At 41.1% G+C, this 25,922-nt stretch overlaps 1 protein-coding gene across 15 annotated transcripts; it reads left to right on the plus strand.

The window, feature by feature from the left end:
• Window positions 1-679: 679 nt before the first annotated feature.
• On the plus strand, window positions 680-25,688 carry Ccp110 (centriolar coiled-coil protein 110). Of its 15 annotated transcripts, none has more exons than XM_034494040.2 (16): window positions 741-940; window positions 2,375-2,474; window positions 4,044-4,198; window positions 5,939-6,067; window positions 9,037-10,678; window positions 13,625-13,755; window positions 14,281-14,443; window positions 14,977-15,116; window positions 15,457-15,573; window positions 18,161-18,262; window positions 18,474-18,590; window positions 19,231-19,304; window positions 20,467-20,529; window positions 21,088-21,147; window positions 21,588-21,673; window positions 23,872-25,688. In XM_034494040.2, the coding sequence occupies exons 3-16, from the start codon at window positions 4,058-4,060 to the stop codon at window positions 23,922-23,924; spliced, it is 3,018 nt and encodes a 1,005-aa protein (XP_034349931.1). In that variant the 5' UTR covers window positions 741-940; window positions 2,375-2,474; window positions 4,044-4,057; the 3' UTR covers window positions 23,925-25,688. The 15 variants fall into 15 exon arrangements, with proteins under 15 accessions (XP_076797736.1, XP_076797741.1, XP_034349922.1 ...); XM_076941603.1 differs by having other exon boundaries at window positions 803-940; window positions 18,161-18,257; window positions 18,469-18,590; window positions 23,872-24,062; XM_076941621.1 differs by lacking the exon at window positions 21,588-21,673 and having other exon boundaries at window positions 680-940.
• The last annotated feature ends 234 nt before the right edge of the window (window positions 25,689-25,922 follow it).

The raw sequence follows: 25,922 nt of genomic DNA on the forward strand, positions 1-25,922 counted from the left end.
TTTTGCTCCTATTAGAGATTTTTTGTACCAGATGCCATGTAAGAGTTTTCTCAGTTATGCCTCACAACCCCTCTTGGTAGTTCCCACTATACATATACAAAAATAAGCACCAGGAGGAAGGCAAAGCTCAGTTAGAGAGTGGAAATGGTGTCATTAAATCAAAAAAACTGGCGGTGAGTAATTTAGATAAGAACCAACAAAAAAAAAATTGTGGAATTTTTTTTTTCCTGCCAACTTGAACCTGTTACGTTTTCCTCTGGACATTTTCCGCAACTGATCTGCAAATGAGTGCAAATATATTAAGGCTTTGAGTTGGCATCTGCGATTCAGCAACATTTTTCATTTATAGAGAAAACATTGGTGAATGTTGTACATTTTCCATCGACCAAACAGAAAGAGGCTATCTCTATACATACATACATACATACATACATACATACGTATGTACGTACATACATACATACATACACACATACATACATACAAACAGACAGACAGACAAAAATACCCGACAATTTCAAGGAACACTTGGGGCTTTAGGTCCTAAGGAGAATTTCTATGGAAATTGATACGCAAAGCCCTTGGTTTGCAGTGAAGACTACTCTTCCCAGCGTGCATCTCGTTGCGTAAAGAGCAGGTAAGCAAGTGCTGATTTACCGCAATGCATTGTGGGGATTGTAGTCTATGGAGGCCCAACCGCTTCAACTGCCCGCCAAACAGCCACCGGAAGTACCGGCCCTGAGGGGTGGAGTTGAGCTGGTGGCGGCGACAGCGGTTGCCAGGATCCCGCGTTGCCGCCTGAGGGACCCATAATATGGCGGGGAGGAGGAGGAGGAGAAGGCGGCGGACTCAGATGCGCTCTGTTTGAACCGACTGAGGCCTTTGCTTTTTGAGGAGTTTGGTCCACGGACAGAGAAGCTGACCGGGCAGTAGGTGTCAGGTGTGTGCTAGAGGACTAGGTTCGTCTTTCTACGGGTCCAGGCTGAGCTGAGCCCCGGGGAGGAGGCATTGGTGTCCCGCGGGACGGAAGGCCGGAGTTCCGGGCCGGGCTTGGCTTTCCTCGGTCACGAGCCCTTGCAGGCACCAGGAATGGGGAGGTGGGAGTTGAGGACCCGGACTTAGAGGGGATGCTTGGATGCTGGCTCCGCCCAGTGAAGCATCCTTTGCTGAAGAGTCGGCACAGAGCATGGGGCTTCTGCTTGGTGCCAGAGAAGCTTAGACTTCTCCCTTAGTGAAGGAGATGGAGGCGTCCCCCAGGGTGTGCACTGGCCATTTCTAAATACTGGTTACCACAACCAAAGGCCCTAGGAGCGCTGTTTACTCCACCTTTGCCACTCTGGGGCATCGGCAGCAGGATAATGAAGCTAGTTCTCTCAAGCATCCTTGATGCTGTTAGGTGGTCCTACCCTTTGCTACTTCCTACCCTAAGAGATGGATTTGAATGAGAAAGCCCTTTCTCCTGTTTTCAAGTCTCATTTGAGTCTCAAGAAGAACCAAATATTGTCTCTTTTCTCCAAGAGTTCACACGCAAGTGATAAAAACACCATTCTATCCTCCAATTGGAAAGCGGCTCCCACTTAGTAATGCTTTCTATTTGTCCTACATAGAGTACTGGGATTGCTGTCTGTGCTTCAGCTCATTGTTTTCTCATAAAACCGCTTTGAGACAGAGCCCCACTTTACAGATGGTGCAGCACAGGGCTAATATTAGCCTACCGTGAATTTACAGCTAGTATGTTCCTAAATAACATGTTTTTCCCCCTTTACAGACTCTATAGAACCTTTATGTATTTGTGGAAACTTAGTGGTAAGCAGCCAGCTTGGAAGCTGTGTTACCTTTGCGTTTCCTTTCAGTGACATTTCTGAGTACTGGTTATAAATGGGCAGATAGGACCCATGAGGCTATAGGGTTTGCGAGGCTCACTGGACAAAGGTCACTTGTAATTAGGTATACATGGAGTAGAAAAGGCATGCCTGGACCTGCTGAGGCTGGTGTGAATGTAAGGGGACCATGGACCAGTAATGCCTGATGCTAAAGTATGGGGTGGTAGGTTTGAGGTTGGGATCACCTTGTCATCAAGACTCCCTTAAAATAAACCTTGCTTGCAAGTGGTAACTGGTATGAGAAATGTAGTGCCCTCTTGCACAATCGTAGAATCCATCCGGACTCTCTTTTTAATGACTACTTTTGCAATTGAGAGGTGCCTAATTCTCTGGGAATAGAGTTGTCCTCCAAGTTGCCATTCTCAGAATTCTCTTCATTCTGCTAGTCTTGCTTTTTATATTGCTTGGTCTATTTGCCCTAATTAATTTAGTCAATAGTTGTATTAAGTGCCTACTGTGTACTGACACCATTCTGTGTCCTGGGGATTCAGTGAGCAAGACTGAGAAGGTACCTATTCTTATGGAGTTTACATTTTGGTGGAAGAAGATATACAAAACTCAAGGAAATAAACAAGATCATTTCAGATAGTGGTAAGTACTCCAGAACCTGGGAAACATCAGGGTGATGTCATAGTGATTGAGGCAGGGGAATTAGGATGGGATGATTGGAGGAAGCCTCTCTGAGGATAGGACATGTAAGCTGAAACTGAAGGGTAGGATGGTCCAGTCATGTTCTAGACCATCTGGTGCTTTTCCTAATCTCACATGAGCACCGGAGCTTGAATGTCCAATTCATTGTCATACAGTCCGTTACTCTGTAACTGTACCATTGCAGCATATAGGGGTGTGCGTGGACCATTCAAGGGAAGCGGATAACTCTGCAACAATGAGACATCTCTCTATGATACTGTTAGACGAGAAGTAGAACTAATGAAGGCAGTTTATGTCCTTAACTTTTCCAGACTTTTGAATTTCTTTCTGTGCACAAGTGCAGAAATTATATAACATCATTTGTTCTCCTTTTAATGGTAAATACAAAGAATGTATTTTTAAAAAGTAATTTAGCAGAAATGAATTTATTGGGAATTTTCTTTCTTTTTTTTTTTTTTTTGAGACAAGGTTTCTCTGTGTAGTCCTGGCTGTCCTGGAACTCACTCTGTAGACCAGGCTGGCCTCGAACTCAGAAATCCACCTGCCTCTACCTTCTAAGTGCTGGGATTAAAGGCAATTTTCTTCTTATGTACTAGAAATTTTGGTTAAGATGCTGTGATGTGAGTTGTTACAGCTGTGCCAGAAAGTGTTTTGTTGCTTCTTAGTCTTGTGTTTAAAAAGTGAATGTAAGCATGCAAAATGATCCTGGTCCTCTAGAGAACCAGTTATTTCTTTAAGTTGGATCTTACTGTGCATAAATTGAACAAACATAAGCCACAAAACAGAAGTTCTGTGGCTCAGAACTCTGAGTGCTTTTTCTTCATATCTACCTGTACTGTTTTTTCTTTGACTCTTTAATTTGAATGTACATGTTGTTTAACTTAAGTCATCAGAGGCCCAGCAGGCCACCATGTTCCTTCTTATTTCTTGTCTGCCCAGCCCACATCATGGGCTAAATTTCCCTGTTCAGTCTTTGTTAACTAGTTACTTGCCTTAAACATAAATATTTAAAGGGTGTTATTATTGTATTGGGCATTCTCTTCCCACTGTTTACTGGGCCCCTAGCTTGTTATGATTATGATAATGTTTCTTTTGTTATTTTCCCTTGCCTTACAGAAGCCAGGGTTGCACAATGTTATGTAAACCAGGCAATCAGTAAATACTTAGCACATGCTAAAAAGAAGGCATAGGCTGGCTAATCCTTCTGGTTACCTGGGATTTTTTTAACCCCAAAGTTTTCTAGAAATTGTGAAATTGCTGGACTGATTATTTGAAGTTGCTTAATGATCCTTCAGGCTTTCAACTATAAAATAAAGTTAATTAATAAAATCTCCAGAGCCAGAAAATTTTCTGTTTTCACTTCTTAAGTCAGTTGGTATCCATGGCATCAACATGAAGCCTTAAGGTGCACAGACAGAAATCTCAGGAAGCATTTAAATACTCCAGTACTCTTGAGTAATAAATCACATTTTGTCAGCACACTCCTAAGAGCAGTTTTCTTTCTCCTAGTGTGCGGTGAGAAGATGGAGGAATATGAGGAGTTCTGCAAGAAAGCACTTGCTCGAGCTCAGGAAGCATCACTGTCCACAGACAGCTTCCTGCCTGCTCAGGCAGAAAGTGTCTCACTCATCCGTTTCCATGGAGTGGCTGTGCTTTCTCCACTGGTAAACTCAGTAATTATTTATGAACTATTTCTTCCATTCTTAAGCATGTGTACACATGAGGGTAGGTGCTGAAGGAGGCCTGAAGGACATTTCAGACCCCCTGGAACTGGAGTGAGAAACCACAGAAGAGCTTTGAACTAAGCTTTGGTCCTCTGGGGAGCACTATTCTCTAAACCGGAGTCATCGCTCCAGCTCCCTTATTTATTTTAAAATAACTTTTAAAATCTAGTAAACAACTAATGCAGCTCACTGAAAATCAAATGGAAGATTTATAAACAGCTGATGAGATGCCTAATGTTTTCATAATCACAGAAATACAATAGAAACGAGTTAGCATTATTTTTGCCTACTAGATTTGCAATGATCTCATAGGACTTTGTGTTTTTATGTTGTGAGGAAAATGAATGTTTAATGCACTTTTATCAAGAAGGTCGGTTTATTTTTGGGAAGCAGTTTGGTAGTGTTCATCAATATTTAAGTGTTTGTAACTCTTGACTCAGCAATTCTATTCAGGAAGAATATCTTACAGATGTGTTCAAGTAAATATGTACACGTTATAACAACATCATTTAAAATAGTAAAAGATTGCTGGGTGTGGTGGCACATGCCTTTAATTTCAGCACTTGGGAGGCAAAGCTCTGTGAGTTTGAGGCTAGCCTGTTTTACAAAGTGAGTTCCAGGACAGCCAAGGCTGTTACACAGAGAAACCCTGTCTCTAAAACAAAAAAGAAAATGAAATAGCAAAAAGATTAATTACCAACCCAAATGTCCATTAATAATGGACTTTAACCATGTCCATTGTATAAATTTCATGCACCCACCAAAGAGAATAAAGTAGATGTACAAGTACAAGCATAGAAGGCTGTCCTGCGTGCCTCATACAGCGAGCTTTCAGAGGCAGCTGGGAGAGCAGAACCTTGGCCTGGGTTTAAATAAGTGTGCCACTCTCCTGCTGGGCAGAACTTGTGGTCCCAGTCATTAACTGTTGAAGTGGGAGTTAAAACAGTGAGTGCCAGTAATGCTCATAAGTGCTTGTTGGGAATTAAGTGGATACATGTAAAATGCTTAGGCTTGTCCTGGATCATAGGTGACACTCAGTGTGCGCAAATGGTAACCATTTGGAGTTTTTTAAAAGAATGATGTGTTCTTTCTCTGGCAAGGGGGAAGGGAATAGAGGATAGTAGAGAAGATATATTTATCATCATAGTCGATTTAATGTTATTTTTAAGTATGACCATATTTTAAATCATAGAGTTAAGGAACTCTTTAATTTATTTTTGTTGTATAAGCATTAAAAGATCCTTGTTTTCTGCCAGCATGTTGTAATGAATGTTGTAGCATGGTGTAGCATACCCTACCACTCAGTTCACTCTAAGGTAACATGTTTGGACATAGAGAAGTGACGTGTAGTGACAGTGGTAAAAGCTGAAGACTTGAGGTGAGCTCATGTCAGCAGCTGTCAGGTAAAAGCTTCAGTAGCTGCTCCCAGGGTCATGTCTGCCATTTAGTGTTTGAGAAGTGAACAAGGTACTTTTCCTTTGAGCTTGACTCAGCTGGCACATTCACAGCGACATGCAGAGGTCCTGGAGTCTGAATATATAGGTTACTCTTGCGTGACACTCACATGAAGTCCTCCAACCCCAGACACTGCTCAGATGCATCATGTAGGGTTTTGGTGGTTCTGATTCAAAACTGGCCAATTCCTTTACCATTGAATTGCACGTTTATGATGTCTTGCAGCTTACCATTGAGAAGAGAAAGAAAATTCAACAGGAAAAGCAGAAAGCACTTGATGTGCAAACAAGAAAGCAGGCTAATAGGAAGAAAGCCTTACTGACTCGTGTCCAGGAGATTCTTGAAAATATTCAGGTGTGTCATCAAACTAAATCTCCTAGATTGAAAGGAAGACATCAGAAGTAAACACTGATAACAGCTTTGCAGAAAAGCTGACTAAGCATGCCTTATTGTTATGATGTGTTTGAATGTAATTTGTTGGAGAGAATCCATTTGTTTGTTAGTACTGCCCAGTACTTGAATCAGAGAGGGTCCTTAGACAGTAGCACTATACACTGGATATAATTGCTTATTGTCTGTCTTGTGACTACAACTGAATTCTCAGTGTCAGAGATGATAGAATTGTCCATTGTAGTTTAACCCCTGAACTAATCAGACTCAGTGAGTCTTCAGTTTCTACCCTTGTCACTACCCATCACTTCTCTAGTCCTTTAGGATGTGTCCAAAGATGTCACCTTTGAGTGACCTGAGTGGTGGGTTATGGGATGGGTGGCCTCTGTGTTACCTTCTTCTTATTCTCTGCTAAAGTAAATAACTGTCTTCACACATGTGTGTGTACATGAATGAAAATTTTGTTTTTAGATATGGAAAAATGTCATCTAGATTAAACAAGTAGGACAGCCTACATGAAATTATTTAAACAACAATATCTATACCTTTTGTAATTATTTTTATTTAATTCAGATTTGTATAAACAGTTTGTTTATGTTTTGTGTCATTTCGTACTAAAAAGAAATACCAGTGATTTAAGTGGGAAAAGTAATTTCTGCCTTACATAATACTTTTTTTTTTTTTTTTTTTTTGTAATTTTGGGGTTTGTAGTTTGCCTCTGTGACTCCTGCTGGATAGCCATGGGTAGTGAGCCTTACTTAGGGTATTTGTACTAACTGCTGCCTTCATTTACCTGTGAGGTCATATGTGGGTAGTAGATTTTAATTTGAAGATTTTAACTACTGTCTATATTGGCTAATGTACTGTAATTTATTGACTTACTGGTTACTACAACAGAAATGGCAGTGTTCTGGATCTAGTCCGTGGAGAGGATCAAATTGCTATTAGCAGAGTCTACTAATGAAATTACTCTTGAGTCCCAGAACTTTGTGTTTAGAAAAACATACATAATGCCAGCTATAAGGAATTCTTTATATAGACAGGGATTTCATGAACTATAGATATTTGGAGGGCCCTTTTCCTCTATGATACCTATGATTCAGTTTATAGATTTAAGTTTTTAAATTTAGTTTGTCTAACTTAAGGCATATTTTACTGGTATACTAAAAACATAGCTGTTGGTTATTAAAGATGTGCACTATGCAAGATTCTATAGCAGAATAATCTATGTAACTTAAGCGTGGGAGCATGTCCATGGACCCCAGGAATATGCACTTCTTTTGGTTTATTTTCATTTGGAGGTTGTCACCAAGTACACTTGTATTGTTTATTGCACAGTACTTGGAGACCATTATGTGTCTTGGGACTTATAAGGTGAAACTCAAGTGCCATATAGTCTAGCAAAACAAAACAAAACTCTATAAAAACAAACCCTCCAGATTTTTAGTGTTCTGGATGTAATGAGTTCTCACCTTTCCTGCTTGGTCTCTGAGGTACACACTTATTCTCATCCTACTGTGTCAGCTGCTGACCTACTTGTCTGAAAACATACAGCTTGCTATCTTCAATGACTATCACTGATCCAATTAAATTTGGCTTTGTAAGCTGAGTTCTAAGTTGAAAGCTTCTAATTTTTAGTAACATAAACTACGTGGATGAGCTATTATTTACTCCAGAAATGCCCCATCTTATGGAGAAGGTTGTTTTTAAGTCAACACATTTTTTTTTTCCAGCTGGTATATACAGAGGGTTCATGGAAAGATCTCTGCAAAGTAAAGACAGGGTAGTTGTCTCAGGGAGCCAAAGCTCCTCAAAGATTTTTTGTTTTATGTTTGAGTCAGGATCTTACTAGGTAGCCTTGACTGCCCTTGAATTTATAGAATTCTGCCTGCTGCCTCTGCCTCATGAGTTCTGGAATTAAAGATGTGTCTACTACACCCAGCTAAACTAACAAGTCTTATTTTTATATTTTGCTTGTATATATGTCTGTGCATCATATGTGTGTCTGGTGCCTGTGCAGGCTAGAAGAGAGCATTAGGTCTCCTAGAACTGAAGTTACAAGTTGTGAGCTGCATTGTATGTGCTGGGAGAACACAACTTGGTGTCCCTGCAAGAGCAGCAAACATCTTAACTGATGAGCCATCTCGCTAGCCCCTCACAGGGAGTTTTCAGGAGATCCTTGAAGAAGCATATAGGAGGCAGGAATCTTTTTCATGTCTAAACAGGTTGTCTTTGTTTTCAAAGTAACTGTATAAAACATATGCTTACTTGGTATTTATTGAACACGTCATTATTGTTGAGTGATGACTTGTCTTAGGAATAGATGCTCGTAGTAAGAGCATATAGGCAGAAGGAAGTTAAAGACATTGCTTTTATCCCAGGATTAAACTGAACATGGATAAATTGTGTATATGTGTGTGCATTCATATTCAGAATAGATAGTTTTCTTTTCCCTTTGAGTAAACAGGTGAGGATAACCCATACATTTCTTCTATGATGGTTTGATCTCCATGAAGTTAAGGATATAGAACTTGATCTTTGAGTGTATTTTATTTGTCTTTTGTCTTTTTGAGATGTAGTTTCATTCTGTAGTCCAGGCTGGTCTTGAACTTAAAGCAATCCTGTTTGAGTCTGCTAAGGGCTCAGGTGACAGGCATGAAAGATCCTTTGTGCTCTCAAATGTCAGAACTCTAAAACTCCCCTTTCTGCTTTATTTTAGAAAACAGTTAAATCAAAGGCTTTTTTGAGGTGGGGTACACTTTTAATCTCAGTGCTTGGGAGCCAGAGGCAGGAGGATCTCTGAGTTCAAGGCTAATCTGGTTTTCATAGAGAGCCTGTCTTAAAAACAAAACAAACAAACAACAACAAAACCCCAAAGGCTTTGTTTGTTTTTTATAATGAAGAGATACTAATATTTAAATGTCTCTTTTCAGGTTAGAAAAGCACCAAATGCCAGTGATTTTGATCAGTGGGCGACAGAAACCATTTACTCTAATCCAGAAGTCACAGACTTGAATGTTCCTTTTACAATTCCAAACAGCTTGCCTAGCCCCACTGAACAAGTAAAGCTTGAAAAGATAACTGGACTTTTGCCTGTGAATAATGAGGACCAACAAAACCCTAATAGGATAGGGCTGCCTAGAGACTCAGAGGGGTCTGATTCTCTGAAGCATTGTGAGAATCCAGAAAGCAGGCAGGCAGAAAATGGAGCTGCTCCAAGGCTTTCTTCAGCAAGCTTGCAGGAGACTGTCATTTCTGATGGTCCCCTCTCAGTAAAGGAAGAACAGGACCCATCATGTTTGGCTGAAGTCACTCCAGATCCCTACATAATGAGCCTTCAGAATCTAATGAAGAGGTCAAAGGAATATGTGGAAAGAGAACAATCTAGCCGGAGTCTGAGAAGTAGTCTGAAGAGAAGTGTTATTGAAACTCATTCAGACAAAGAAAACGATGCTGCTAAGGCTGGTGGTTGTGTAAAGGAGAAGACCCCACCCATGCCCATAGGCAGGCACTGTGGCTCTGCCATCCCTGACAAACCAAGCCTTAATAAGTCAAATGTTCTCCTCCAAGGTGCCTCTCAAGCAAGCAGCATGGGCACGTCAATTTTAGCTAGCCTTTCTAAAACAGACCTACCTGCAGGAACTGCTTCTCCCTCTGTTCCAGATGCTGAGCCAGATTTCAAAGTTATTCCTACCTTTGTTACTGAAAATAAAGTTAAAAGTCTTACAGGTCCATATGCCAAATTACCTAGTCCAGAGCCAAGTATGAGTCCTAAACTGCATCGAAGGCATGCCCGGTCATCATCAGCATGTCAGATCCTTATAAACAACCCAGTAAATGCCTGTGAGCTAAGCCCAAAGGGAAAAGAAGAGGCAGTGGATAGAATCACTTCAACTGCTGCTGAAACAACAAATGAATCCGAAATTGTGCCAAAGTCACCAACTGATTTGACAGGGGTTTGTTCAAGCAAGGTTTCTGCTACCAAAATTATGTCTGATACCACCAGAGAGATGGTTGTGGGTAAGCCAAGTCAGGTGCATCAGGCTTTAGGAAATCAGTTAGGCAAGAACATCACTGTTGAGCAGTTTGCTATGGAAGGTCCCTTCATACCTGATGACAGGGGAGTCCAGAAGATGGACAGTACTTGTATGGCTGTGCCCAAGTTGCATGAACTGCAACCCACCAGTCAGTGTGTGTCAAGTCAAACCTTAGAAGATGAATGTGGATTCAAGTCAGCCAGTATGTTAGCAAAAAACTCCTGCAATTTACAAATGGAACTGAATAAATCTTACGATGTGAAACACCCATCTCCCTTACTTATGCAAACCCAGAGTTCCAGACAGCAGATGGATACACCACCAGTGTCCCGTGGAAATGAACAATTTATAGATAACAGTTTTGAAAAAGTTAAGCGGAGACTTGATTTAGATGTTGATAGTTTACAAAAAGAAAATTGTCCTTATATTATAACAGCTGGCATAGCTGAGCAGGAGAGGGAACGTCTGCCAGAAAGAAGATACCCTAAGGGATCTGTCTACATTAACAAGAATAAGATGCTAGAAACTAGCCTCAAAGGTAAGAAAACATGGATGTGATAGTGAAAGACATTGTCCGCCGTGTGTAAGGGCACTTAATTTTACTGATCATACTAGAAACATAGCACATGCTTACTGCCCTTTGTTAAGGTTTTTGTTTTGGTGTTTTGACACAGGGTTTCTCTGTGTAGCTCTGGCTGCCCTGGAACTCACTCTGTAGAGCAGGCTACCCTTGAAGTCACAAAGATCCACCTGCTTCTTGATCCCTAATGTTGGGATTAAAAGTGTGCACTACCATACCACTGCCCGCCCTGTTAGGATTTCTTTTCTCTTTTTTTTCTTCAAAGACTTATTTTATATATGTGAGTACACTGTTGCTGTTTTCAGACACATGAGAAGAGGGCATCGGATTCCATTACAGATGGTTGTGACTCACCATCTGGTTGCTGGGAATTAAACTCAGGCCCTCTGGAATGGTAGTCAGTGCTCTAAACCACTGAGTCATCTCTCCATCCCTGTTAGAATTTCTTAAATCCAGTGATGAGGCTTTCATAGGCCACTTTGTAGAAAATAGTACTGATTTCACACAGGCTTCTCACATGTGACATAATTTTAATCTAGTGTGTTACTGAGGTCTTCTCTGGACCGTGGTTTCTATTGTTTCTGCCACTCTGCTCCGATCTGTGGGCAGTACAGCTTTACCATCAGGTCCATGAGAGTGCCATAAACGAGGCTTTGGTGGTGACTGGAATAGCTTCTTATTGATGAACTTGGCTTCATGCTTCCGTGGCATCCAGTCTTATGCCATCTTGCTATTACATGTCTGTCTGTCTCTGTTGTTGCTTTTGTTGTTGTGGTTTGTAATTATGTGGAAGACATAAATTGAGTAAATTAAGCTCTTCTATTTAGGACAAAATAAGTTTAGGACAGAATACTTAAAACCACCTTCATCAACAAACGAGCAAATAAACAATAAGCTGGGCAGTGGTAGAGCATGCTTTTAATTTTAGCATTGGGAGGCAGAGACAAGTGGATCTCCAAGTTCAAAGTTAGCTTGGTCTACTGAGCAAGTTCCAGAACAGACAGGGTTATGGAGAGAAACCCTGTGCCAAAACAAACAAGCAAACAAGCAAGCAAGCAAGCAAATAAACAAAAATCACCTTTATAAGAACCTTAATAAAGCCGTTCTGTAGGTGGGTGAGGTGGCACAGTCATTTAATGCCAGCACTTGGGAGGCAGAGGCAGGTGGGGCTCTAAATTTGAAAACAATCTGACCTACTTAGCCTGCTAAGGCTACATAGCGAGACCCTGTTTCTGAAACAATAAAAATATGCTCATCCCCCTTCACCTCCCCCCCCCCCCAAAAAAAAAAAAAACCAGTTGGTACCTGGGGTCATCTTGCATCCTCTAAGTAGAGAACCCTGTGTGGGTGAAGGCTACCTCAGTGAATGTCAAAGAACAGGACCCCATTTGCCAAGCTGGGTGGTAGTGTTTTAGTGAACACAGGATGTGGCTAGTCATGCACGTGGCTGGGTCACTGTGAGAGTAAGTAAGGAGGTGGTGGCACAGGGTGGCTGCGGCTGCCCACGGCCCCAGTGCCTCTTCACTTAGGTTTTTGGAAGTCAAATGGACTCTTACTCAGTGGCACTGTTGAACTGAGGGGCTGTAGTTCAAAGATGTTTTACTTCCCTTCTGTATAAAAATGCTCTGAACACATGCAACTTATTGTAAGAGGATAAAATATGTTTTGGAACAAATAACAGGAAAACTATAGTAGTAAGACATTAACATATAATCCTCACTGAAATCAGTGGTGGTACACATCTTTAATCCCAGCACTCAAAGGTAGATGGATTTCTGAGTTCAAGGCCAGCCTGGTCTACATAGCAAGTTCCAGGCCAGCCAAGAACTTGTATGGTAAGACTATCTTAAAAAAACAAAAAACAAAAACATACTACACATGTGTAATGCTTAGTATTTCAACATTTCAAAAATTTCTCTACTTTCTATTAAGTTAGCTTGCATGATCATAATGACTTTTTTTTTTTTTTTTTTTGTAACTAAAATCTGGAGTTTTAAAGGCTCAAACTAAGAAAGGTTTGTAACCATCTAAATGACTTTTTCCTAAAAGTCAAAGCAAGAGGATGAGTTAGGCTGGTAAAGTGCTCTCATGGCAAACATAAGGACCTGACTTTGGATCCTCACCATCCACATGAAAGGCCGGACACAGTGGCACACACCTGTAACTCTGGTGCTGTGGACAGGAAGGTCCCAGGCTCACTGGGAGCTAGTGCAGCTCTAGGGTCTGGGAAAGATTATCTCAAAACATGAGGTAGAGAGCAGTTAAAGGTTCCTGATGCTGAGGTCTGGCTTCTATACACACACCTGCACAAAAACCCACGGATGCTCTGTAACACATAAAGAAAAGCAGAGATCTGGGAGAAGGACAGTCAAAAGTAAATAGTTGTGCAATGTGATGAGAACCGCATCTCTCTTAAAGATGTATTGTATGTGTGTGTGTCTGTGTGAGTTTATGTGCACCACATTCATGTGGTGCCTGAGGAGGTTAGAAGGCATCCAATTCCATGGAATTGGAATTACAGGTGGTTGTGGGCCACCTGATGTGGGTACTGAGAACCAAATCTAGGTCCTCTGGAAAAGCAGTGAGTGTTCTTAACCCCTGTGCTCTCTTTAGCTCTAAGAAGCACACCTTAAAGCTAGTCAGATTTTGGAGATGCTTGAGTTGTGTAGCCTTGGCTCTGTTGAATAAGTGGGAAGGTGAGGAGGTGCAATGGTGTTCTTCCTGAGTAGCATGAAAGAAGGGGAGAGGCCAGTAAGAATGGTTCACTGGGGAACTGGTATGTCTGGCTAATGTTATGTGAGGAATACCTTCTGGCCAGAAGCATAGCTCAAGTTGATGGCAGAAAATATAACTGTTAAACTTTCAATGAGTTTTCTCAATTTAAGCCCACGTGTTCCTTTTCAGAAGGCCAGGAGCTACTGAAAAGCAAGATGTTAGCTTTTGAAGAAATGCGGAAGAGACTAGAGGAACAGCATGCCCAACAGTTATCACTCCTCATAGCTGAGCAGGAGAGGGAGCAGGAGCAACTGCAAAAGGTGAGGCACTAAGACGGGCAGGCTAGCACTCAGGTTAGCCAGTGAATGATTTGGACCATGTGCATGTGACAGTTTCCCTCTGTGTATCTTACTTTGAGGTGGTCATTGAACTTGATGTGTAGATAATATTTTGTTGTCAGAATGTGAAGTGTAACATTTAGGTCCTCACCTAAAAGCCACTGAGTGATTTGTGAAACAGTACCTTGAATCCTTAATTCAGAATTCCTAGTATTTTTAAAGGTATAAAGAAATGCTGAATATACATTTTCAAAAACAGTATCATAAAGATACTTGTTTTGTGATTATTATAGTCACATCCCATTTTAAATTAAACTTAAAAATAAAAAACACTAACATTTTAAAAAGTGAAATCAGATGAACCAGTTGTCATAACCTTGAGGGAGGAAGACTTGAGATAAACAGTAATGTACTCTGCACTACATACTTTCAGGCCAAGCCTACAATGACATTATTTCAGATACCACTGAAGAATCTAGCATGCTATGATACATGGTCAATTTGCAGGAAATAGAAGAGCAGGAGCAGATGCTGAAGGAGAAGGCAGTTACAACGGATGCCTCTGACTTGAGCAGTGTGATGGAGCGAGAGTGGAGAAAAAGAAGTGATTCCGCTTTGCTGGAAACAATGCTGTCCCAAGTGGACTCGCTCCAGACTTCAAACAACTCTGGTAGACTTTTAAGAATTGTTTTCCACTTGAAAGTTACTATGTAGTAAGCTGTTTTAATCATACGTTCCTTCTGGTAATTTTATGCCCATTCCACCTCTATTTGCCTGCTGCTTAGTAGCCATGAAGAGTGACACGATATGGGATCTAAGGCCACAGAGCAGGTGTTCATGAGAGGACTCTCCATAATAAGAACAGGCAGTTGGGCCCAGAGCCCGGCTGCTCATTCATGCAGCAGGTGACATGCTCAAGTGAGAACAGTCGGTTATCTCCCTAGTGGTTTGGAATTACCTCTGATTCCCCAGCAGCAGTAAGATCTTTTCACAGCATCAATTATCCTGAGGTTGTGTCTCCATCTGGCACAGAAGCTGGATGTCCATGGATACTTTATGTCTGTGTTTGGCTCAGTTTCTGAGATGGCTGTTATTCATCGAGTGTCACAAGTGTTTATTACAGCATTTTGCATATTCTGATTATGTGACATTCAGTATGATGCCACAGATCACTATACTAGTCTGTACTGTGTGTTTCTCTAGGCTTCATAAATTCTGCCCTACAATATAGCTTTGGCTCTGCAAGTGAAGCACCGTTCTACCTCTGGGGATCACTGACCAGTGGCGTGACCAAACTCTCAGTAACAAGGCCTTTTGGACGGGCCCAAGCTAAATGGTCTCAGGTGGGGAACCTAGATCTATGTCTGTGAGGTTTTTTTACATGTTTATTTATTGGGGTGGAGGCTTACATGTCACAGCATAAGAATAGAGGGTAGCTTGTGGGAGTGGTTTTCTCTGTCTACCATGTGGGTCCTACCTACCGAGCATGTCATCAGACCAGTTTATCTTTTTAAAGAGCTATATTTTAGGTTGCATATTGAACATGAGTTTATTATTTTTGGTACAGGTGAAACTCCAGGAGCAAAGGTCTAGGAAGGAATGTTAGCTGCTGGTGATAGATTAAGAGTCATAATTAAGTATGCTGCTAGGATTCTCACAGCATTGTTTCTAATTTCTTCCTAGGTTTTTAGTCCAGAAATACAAGCAAAATTTAATAAAATAACTGCCGTGGCAAAAGGGTTTCTTACTCGTAAACTTATGCAAACAGATAAACTGAAGCAACTTCGACAGACCGTAAAAGTAAGGTTACTGAAATTCCTTATTTTTCACTTCATTTCAGTCTTTTGACAGCTGAGTTCAGAACTCAGATCAAATTTTTTAGTTATTGTAATTTAGTTGATTTCATAAGTCTGATTACTTAGATGTTTTTTTCCAGACTGTTGCCCCTCCCCAATATAATTGTGTGTGGATATTCATTTCAGGCATAACATGGCCGCTGCCCATTTATTTGTTTGTTTGTGTGTGTGCATGTATGTTCCACAGGCAAACATGAGGTGTCCTAATCATTACTCTCTACCTTATTACCTTAAGACAGAATCTCTCACTGAGCATGCAGCTGACCTGGCACTTAGCAAGTCAAGACAGTCTCCTGAGCCTGTCTGCCCTAGCACTGGAGTTACAGGCCACATGTTCACAGCTGGCCTTTTACATGTGTGTTGCAACTTTGAACTCATGGTCATCTCTGTACACAGAGAGGGTTCTCACTTCCTGAGCCATCTACCCAGGCCTGGTGCACTCTTGAACTTGGCAGTTGTGATTATTTGCTTAAAATGTGCTTAAGATTAGGTCCACGAACACCCTGTCATGAAGACCGCTGGCTGGCTGGCAGGCCCTGCCTCTCCCTGCTGATGTCTACAGTTAATGGTTGGCAGGAGAGGGAAGGGAACTGAGAGGGTCACAAGGGTATGAATATAATCAAAATATATAATTAATATATTCAAGATGGCTCAGTAAGCAAAGGCATCTGCCACCAAGACTGACAGCCTGAGTTCAATCCATAGCATCCCGGTGAAAAAAAGAGTTGGTTGTCCTCTAACTTCTGCACATGCACTGTGGCACACCCCTGCAGGAACACACATTTTTTAAAAAAATATAATTAAAAAACAAAACAAAAATATCCAAAACAACTTTTGTGTGTGTGTGTGTGTGTGTGTGTGTGTGTTTTGAGACAGGGCTTCTCTGTGTAGCTCTGGCTGTCCTAGAACTTATTCTGCCTCCCAAGTGGCCCCACATTTCTTTTTTAAAGAATGAAGCAGGCCGGGCAGTGGTGGCGCACGCCTTTAATCCCAGCACTTTGGAGGCAGAGGCAGGCGGATTTCTGAGTTCGAGGCCAGCCTGGTCTACAGAGTGAGTTCCAGGACAGCCAGGACTACACAGAGAAACCCTGTCTCAAAAAACAAAAAACAAAAACCCAAAAAACCCCAAAAGAATGAAGCAGGAGAGACAGTTCATCAGTTAAAAGTACTGGCTGTTCTTCCAAAGGACTGGGGTTCAGCTCCTAGCATCCACATGGTGATTAATAACTCCTTGTTCCAGGGGTTCTGACACTCTTCTGGGCACTGCACACATGTGGTGCACTTGCAGACAAAACACTCAGGCATATAAAATAAATCTTTTTTGAAAAAACAAAACAAAACACCAAGAGCATCCCAACAGAAGCCCAAGGTGTATGTGGTCAGCTAGCACAAAGGTAGAACAGTTTTTTACCATTTCAAATGCTTTGAGAACTTTCTCCCAGTTCTACTTGTTCTGCTATGGAAACTAGTCAGAGAGGTGGGAAATGAAAGCCTTCACCCCAAGAGGCTGCAGCAGAGCAGGCTATACCCAGACCAGGGTACAAAAAAATAAGCCTGTGCCAGAGGCAGGGCATGTAACTACCATCTGCCAAAAGGCTCATGGAGAGGCCTGAGTTAATTAATTTGGGCCCTGGTTGAATAGACTTTTGTCTTATCTCTGTGAGGAATAATAGAAGCAGGGATCCCTCTGAGGTCTTGGGTCTTTTAGGGCCAAGGGTATCCTGGAGCCCTCGGCAGACATTTCTTAGCTCTTCCCTGTCTCCTTTCCACCCATCCCCTCCACCTCTATGCTCCTATGCAGTTCACCACACAGCCTCTGGCTCACAGAGTATGTACATAGTGAAGAAAGCATGGTTGGTAGGCCTACCCAGAGGGGACCTGGGGACAGAAAGCTTTTTTGTGTGTGATAAACTACCTGTGGTTGTGTCACCTTTGTGAATAAGAGTTATCCTTCTGCTGGTGACAACTTGATGCCTCTCAAGAAGGAGAACTGGTATGAACGAGTTTTAGAAAATGACCTTAGGGGCTGGAGAGATGGCTCACTGATTAAGAGAACTTAGTGCTCTTCCAGAGGTCCTGAGTTCAATTCCTAGCAATTACATGGTGGCTCACAACCATTTGTAATGGGATCTGATGCCCTCTCCTGGTATGTCTGAAGAGAGTGACAGTGTACTCATAATATTAAATAAATAAAAATAAATAACATTAAATAAATAAATAAATAAATAAATAAATCTTTTATAAAAAGAAAGAAAATGACTTTCTGTTTTAAAAAGAAAGAAATGACTTAATCACTCAGTTTTGTGGCCTTCCCTCTTGGAGAGGATACAGAAGCCTCCCTGAATAGCTTCGATGTTTGTGGTCCCCCTGCCATTCTGGGCAGGAGGATGCAGGGAAACATGGTGAGGGGCCTACAGCAGTTTGATATATCATCAGTAATAGTTTTTGTGTTCTTAGTAATTTTTGATAGAGAAAGAATAAAAGGAAACTTACTAGAAAACTGGGTTTGAAAGAATGTTTCTTTCTTTCAGGATACTATGGAATTCATACGAAGTTTTCAGTCAGAAGCCCCTCTGAAGAGAGGTGTTGTCTCAGCCCAAGATGCTTCCCTTCAGGAACGAGTATTAGCTCAGGTAGATGCTGCTGCCCTGAAGGGTTCCTAACTGGAGAAATTGGTCAGTTCCTAACTGGAGGCCTAGGGTTGGAACTGTATTTCTCTCTTTGTTTAAAGGGGGAAAAATAGGTTTCACTTCTGTACCTTCTTATTCCAAATGAAAGTACACACAGTATACATTGTGTTACTAAATTCTAGCTTCATCTTTTGGTTCCTCTTTCTCACCTCAGTTGCGAGCTGCCCTGTATGGTATTCATGACATCTTTTTCGTAATGGATGCAGCTGAGAGAATGTCAATCCTCCATCATGACCGAGAAGCCCGCAAAGAGAAACTGCTCCGGCAAATGGTATATACGCCATGTGACTTTCTGTTGGGGAGGCTTTTCTGAGTGTGTGTGATGGAGGCTCCATGGCATTACCAGCAGCTCCGGAGCTAGACGAACCCCAGGATTCCCAGCACCACTGAGCTGCGTAGGGAGCTCCCCAGAAACTGCACAGTGGCAGAATCCTGTCTTGTGTTGGGATTGGATCTGATGTCTGAAACCTTTGTTCTGGTAGCTCATAGGAAACTGCCAACTGCTCCTGATTGAGTTTTCTTACAACTTTCATATAGATTTTGTCATTTTTGAAGTCTGAAAAGTGGTTCCAATTAATTTAGAACACTGCATATCTAGAGTGCTGGCTGGCAACCACACACAAAAGTATCAATAGTAGTAATTTTAATAGTGCTTAAAATTAGAATACTTAAAAACATTAGCTAAGTGCCTGGCTGTGGTCGCAGCCTTTAATCCCAGGAATCAGGAAGCAGAGGAAGGCAGATCTCTCTGAATTCAAGGCCAGCCTGGGTTGATATAGATAACTTCAGGACAGCTGTAGAGAAACCCTGTCTCTAAAGGTAGGTGCTGCTATGCCCGGCTCTGGATTGTCTTATATTGTAAAACAGTGCAGTTGGTACCAGTCAACCTGATGCTCCTTTTGTACTTAAAGGATAAGATGAAAAGTCCACGAGTGGCACTTTCGGTGGCAACACAGAAGTCCCTCGACAGGAAGAAGTTCATGAAGTAAGTTCTGTTTTCAGTTTATTACCAGCTAGTTAGTTTTAGTTACCAGCCCATCTGTTTATGTTCCAGTAGAAAGTAAACGGACTGGGGAGACAGCTCAGTGGGTAAGAGTGCTGGCTGCTTTTGCAAAGGACCAGGGTTTTATTCCCAGATGTCCTCTTCTAGTCTCCATAGAGACTGCATACACATTCTACACTCATGTGTTTAGGCAAAATACTCATATGCATAAGGTATAAATTAAAATTACAAAGTTAAAAAACAACTTGTTCTTCTGCAGTTGAGCTAGTAGAAATCCCTTTCTCTCTCTCTCTTTTTAAAGACACTATGTAGCCTTTGCTACCTGCAACATATGAAGTAGCCTAAATTGGGATTGAAGGTGTCTGCCATGCCGGACGGTGGTGGCGCACACCTTTAATCCCAGCACTTGGGAGGCAGAGGCAGGCGGATTTCTAAGTTCGAGGCCAGCCTGGTCTACAGAGTGAGTTCCAGAGCTACACAGAGAAACCCTGTCTCGAAAAACCAAAAAAAAAAAAAAAAAAGAAAAGAAAAAGAGAAAAAGAAAAAGAAGGTGTCTGCCACCATGCTGGATAGAAATTCCCCTTTATATACAAAAATTTATTTAAATGATTTATCATTTGATAAATTATAAATTATCAACAATCAGTTTATATGACTGATGGTCAAACAGTCTCAATAGTTCTTATTTTTTAATATTTAATTATTTCACCATTTGAATAAATTCCCCCTGATATCTGAAAGATATCCTGGGGCAAAAGCTCCAGAGAAAGTATATTTTAGTAACTATCATTTAGAAACTTAAAGAAATTTTTTGTTTTATGTTTATGAATGTTTTGCCAGCATGAAGATTTGTTCACTGTGTATGTACTTGGTTTCCACAGAAACCAGAGAGGGCTTTGGATCCCCTGGAACTGGAGTTATAGACAGTTGTGAGCTGCTGGCAACCCAATCCAGGTCCTCTGGAAGAGCAGCCGTGTTCTCAGGCTCTGAGCCATCTCTAGCTCCTAAGCCTTTTTCTTGATGCTGGTTTTCACTATGCTCAGCACAGGCCTTTAGAGGCCCTCGTGTCTCAGTGCCCTCTGTCATTTGTAAGCCTGTTCCCTCCCTTCTCAAACATACTGTCCTTGTCTTTCTGTTGTGCCAGAGTTGCTGAGATGGGAATGCCAAGTAAGAAGTTCCTGCTTAAGCAGAGCCCTTCAGAGACAAGGTAAGAGAATCACTTTATCCCAGTGAGAGAGACTGCTCTGTATCAGTAGGACACGCCTGCTGAGCTGGAGGAGCTGAGGCTCAGCACTCATGTTAATGTCTGCTCCTGTTCCTGGCCACATGGGGGTCAGGTCAGAGGTTCCTGGCACTGTTTGTAGGACAGGTTATTTCTGGCAGAAATTTCAGACCAGGGAGTCTTCAGTACTTGTTTAAAGACCTCAGGACACCGACTTTCTGGTACATATAGTTTGTCTTTCCCTCTTGTAAGATGAGTGTTTTGTCTCATGGTTGAGGAGTTGGTGTTTGTAAGGCATATCAGAAAATTCTGTAAGGGGCAGGGATTGCATGTGTTGGCTATTGCTTTCCTGATGAAAACCTAAGATCTGAGCTCATGGTGAGCCAAGTGTAAGTCCCTTGCTAGTGCTTTAGTCAGCTCCTCCTTGTGATAGATAGCACAGATGGCTTCTAAACTCACCGTTGTTACCTTTCACCCACTGAGAGAAAGTAAGAAAAGTAGAATTTGTCATTGGAATTAATTTTGCATTTAATTTGTCAACAGAGTCCTTCAGCCAAACCAAGGACAGAATGCGCCAGTTCATAGGCTACTTAGTAGACAAGGGTAAGAATGCCACACATGGAGATGTAAAAGTATTCAAGCCAAGATCCGTCCAAGATCTGTCTGTGCTGTACTATGTATGTCAAGGTCCGATTTGTGTGCAGACAGCCCTCATGCTGCGCTGCTGTGTGAATCTCTTAGTTATCATCTGGTGTGGGCATGCTTTTACTTCTCATTTCATACCATCGTACTCATTCTATGTTTTAATACGAACTTCTTACTCAAGTAAGTTTAGCCTTGCCAATGATTCTCCAACCAAATATGAAGCAGGAGTCTGGTCTCCTGCGAAACGTGAGCAGCTGTTCTGATGGGAGGCTGGGTGCCTGTGTGGGACTTCAGTTCTTCTCAAGCTTATGCTTTGAGTAGTTGATGCTGTGTGCTTGTTTTCTCTGAAGTGCGGACCTTCCTGCAAGTGACTGATTAACCTTTTTATATTCAATTAGAACCCCTAAGACATCAGTGAAGGGGGTTGTGCAAAGTAGACAGAAGCCTCCACAGAGCAGAGTGCCTAACAGAGCGCCTGTGTCAGGTGTGTAGCAATGAGTTCCTGGAGACTGTTCACCAAGGGGCGAGCACAATCTGCCCTGACTCAGGCAGTCTTCCTTGCCACCATAGTGTTGGTGTAGTCACGGATATTCCTGTTGGTGACCATTGTCTTAGTATTTTGTGGAGACCAGGAAATCCTATGAGTGAGGCTACCTGTCTTAATGACAAGTCATTTTATGGGAAACTCTGTTTTTAATTTGGGAAGTTTTGTAGAATTACCCAGGCGTACTTAGAACCTTTGTATGTGAGTAGAGATGGTCATCTCATATCTCATGTGGGTCTGTTCAGCCTGTGGCAGTGTGTCAGCTATGGTCACTCAGTCTGTGCATGACCTCAGGATCCAGTGAATATGCCAGGTGTAGGGGAGGGAGTCCTAAGCTTCCCCCTGTAAGAAACCTGAGCCAAATCTCCTTATACTCATCATTTGAGCGTTATTCAAGGGTGAAACTAAAACCTGTTTGAAAATTCAATTTATGGTGGCAAGAAAGACAGATTCAGTCTTGAGCATAAACAAAACTCTTACCAAATGCTTTAATATTTGTTACTGTTTTGGTTAAGACGTTTTGATTATGCTCACTGAATTATGCAGTCCATTAAAAACACTTTACAATGCTATGCTTTCAACTGCTGCTTCTAAAACTCACAGGCAGCCATATTAATCCTCAAATAATGGAGGAAAACTTGACTTAATTCTAGTCTCCCAACTAATAAGCTATTAGGCAATGTTTGTAACTACATGAGTGAGTGATTTCCTCCAAGTTAGACAAGAAGAAGCAGTGTTAACATCAAGTGATTTTTGTTACCGTTCCTTTAGTCTTTGGTGTTATTACACAAAAGATTCTAAGAGGGAACAAGCTGTCAGGAAATGTGAGATCATTATAGACCTTTTGCATGAATTCTATGCACATAGTTTGTGATGTCACACGTATCTAGGATATTTTACAAGGTTTTCTTTTGAAATCACTGAGTGAAGTCATTGGAGTTGTTTGGAAGTCGGAGCCTACTTGCTTTAAAGACCGTTAGTCAGCTTTGTAAGAGCTCAGACCAGTCAGCAGCTCAGCTGCTTGTGACATTGTGAGTGTGTTAGGATGTTTTCAGTTCTCTCATGGGAGTGTCACAGGCTGCAGTTACTCTTAGGTGGCTGGACAATCATTGTGGAGTAAGTACTGTTCTGCCAATAGCATCAGTTTGCCGCAGTGACTACTTTTCATGTTTTTTTTCTCATGCATTTCATCTCCATGATTTGTCACTTGTGAGTCTATAAGCACGGAGGCAAGTGCTCTTTCCACTGAGTAACTGACACTATGCACAGGAAATCGCCATAGTTAATAATGTGTAACAGAACTCAGTTTTATAATGTAATCAATATGCATATTTTTTACCTTTCTGAACAAGCAAAATGCCTTTTTACTAATGTATGAATGTATAGACAATAAAAGCACAGAACTCTCAGTTTTATAAATTTTACGTAGAGAACTTGACATAGTGACTAAAATGCTAATTATCAGTCCATAATTGCTCTTTACAGAATTACCTTACCCTGGTATACTTCTAATGTCTTGGGTTATATTTTAAGTAAATTTGAAATTATGGCTTGATTTGGTCTACATGAGTATTAAGTATTTTATTAGTAATCGGTTTATTTAAAAACCTTGCCTGTTTTTATATGAGAGAGAGGCTCACTTTGTAGCCCAGGTTGGCTTTGAACTTACAATCTTCTGAGACAGCCTCTGCACAAATGATCACAGTTAGCACACCCAGCTCTAAGCACTCGTTTTTGTCATGGTCAGATAGCATTCTTGCAGGCTGAATTTCCAAGTGCGTAAGGATGCTGCTCAGCATTTAAAGTAGAGTTTGTACAGATTAGGCTTCAGTCTCGGAGCCTATACCGAAGTGCTTTGTGTATGTTAGAGTGGCTGTGCAGTGGGTCTGAAACCACTGACCCGAGTAGAGCAGGAGCCGAACAGAGCAGAGTGGGGATGAGGTCAGCAGAGTTCTCAGAGTCTTTAGCTCCAGCTCTGGTAGCTGAGGCAGCAGATTGCTGATGCTATGCGACAGTTTCTACCTCAGGATTAAGTCTAACAACATTCATTGCTTAGCCCCCTGCCTAGTAACTTACTAAATTATATTACAGAACATTTCTAACCTTGAGAAGTAATAATAATTTTGCTCTACTTTTAGGAGCATATGCAGGAAAAATCCAAAGAAAGCGGCCAAATGTTGCGACAATTTAAGAAGACAGCACTCACTGGGATGAAGCAGGGGAGCAGGGCTGCCGCCACCCACATTCCAGTCTAGTTGGGGCTTCTGACTCAGCCCTAGACTCGGGTTATACAGGCAAGGGACAGCAAGGGCTGAACATTGGCCTGTATCATCTGGTCAGCTTGGACTATTCCTGCCTCATTTTTCCAGTAATGTTAGTTTGGGTAAAAATGATTAGCATTTAGTAATTGCCTCGTTTCTGAGCTTAGCCTATATAAACATACTGTATGTGTCCAGAGATCTACAGTCACCCTTTTTTTAAACATAAAAAGACATTTAGACTTATTTTTTACAAATTATTGGAAAGATATTACCAATTTTAAATTATCTCTAAAACCTAAATTTCATTCATGATTGCTGAATTTGATAAACAAATTAGATACTGTTCTATTCAAAGGAAAATTATTGCAGAAATACCTGTTTTTCTAATTTTAAACACCCAGAATCTCATATCCTTTGACTTGCAGTGAGCTACATAAGATGAAACACTTGCCTTGCTAAATCCCAAATAAGTGACTAGGGATCTTGGTTTTGGGTAGAAGAACACATTCTTGCAGACAACTAGTTGTTTTACAGAAATGTTAGCTTTCATGTGTGTTACTATTAGGTATACGTAGACTAGACTATACACACTATCCTGGAAGGTGGCAAGTTTAGAGACGCTAGCACAGTTTTCATGAACATATAACCTGGGCATGCACTGTGATGGGGCAGCAGAGTGCATGTGGCTAGTTCTAGTTAGTCTATATTGTTTGTTTCTTCAGTCTTCTTTTTCTAGCATGCTTTACATAGGAGAGAATAAAGGGCTATTTAATAAGAAATCTGGATCTCAGATAGCATAGTAATACTGTCTAGTTTAAAACCTGCAGTAAAGGTACTCAGATTTATGGCTTTCATGACTAACATTAAATGCACCAACCAACAATGTACCATGAAAACAGGATTTTATAAAACCGAATGTCACTTATCAAATTATTTCGAAAAGGGCTTTGTGCTTCTTATGTAACATTGGGATTGTGTATATTTGAACCTTATAACTTGAATTTTAAAGATAGTAGTATTTTGAAGATGTAGCCTATATATTCTTAATAACCTTTTTAGGAATATGGAGATAAAGATTGTTTTTCTGATTTTTCTTCCGTATGAGATTTGACTTTTATACCCAGCCAGAAGTTACAAAATACCCACTCTGGGTATAAGCTTGATTTCCTTTATTGAGACTTAACCATTCATTAGAGAGAAAAAGAAGACAGTCAAAACAGGTCCAGGGTACAAATTTTGTACTCGTAGGAAAGGTATACGTCAGGGTTACCTTTCAACTATGACAAACTGCTTTATCGTTCCAGACACTCAGGACTCCACTGTGTCATTGTGGGCTCTTCAGTAAGGAGGAGGAGCTAAAAGTTTGCGTATATTAATATGAATTAGCTAAAGTGAGCTATGTTTTGGAAAGTTACAATTACTTTTAGATTAAGGATGAGAAACTGGAGTGTTTTTAATTTCATGGTAAAAGTTTGTATGTTTTACATTTGAATGTTCACAGTTTTCTTTCAGAAAAGTGCCAGACACTGTTTTGTGCTTTTAAAGAAGTTTTATTTATATGTATTATTTTTTATTGTTATTTTTACTTTGATTGGAATGTCTATTAATGTGAATTGTATTTATTTTTATACTTTGATTTTCACTAGTTTTGCTTCTAGGTAAAAGGCAAAATAAACTTTTCATCCTAAAGGAAATCTTGTTGCATCTTTTTTATTTTTAGCCAACTGAAGAACATGTGGCTAGAACAGTAACTCAGATGACATGTTTACAACTTGAGCCCTAGGATAGGCTCATGCCATTGTTTCACAGGAAGCCTGTCTGCTGCTACAGTTGATAATGTCCTTCCTTGCTTCTTAGGAGTGAGACACCAGCCAAGAGCAGTGGAGAGGCAGAGGACAGAGGGAATGCTCAAGTGGCTCTCACAGTGA

This window comes from Arvicanthis niloticus, chromosome 1 (genome assembly GCF_011762505.2).
Source record: "Arvicanthis niloticus isolate mArvNil1 chromosome 1, mArvNil1.pat.X, whole genome shotgun sequence".
Classification (NCBI taxonomy): Eukaryota; Metazoa; Chordata; class Mammalia; order Rodentia; family Muridae; genus Arvicanthis; species Arvicanthis niloticus.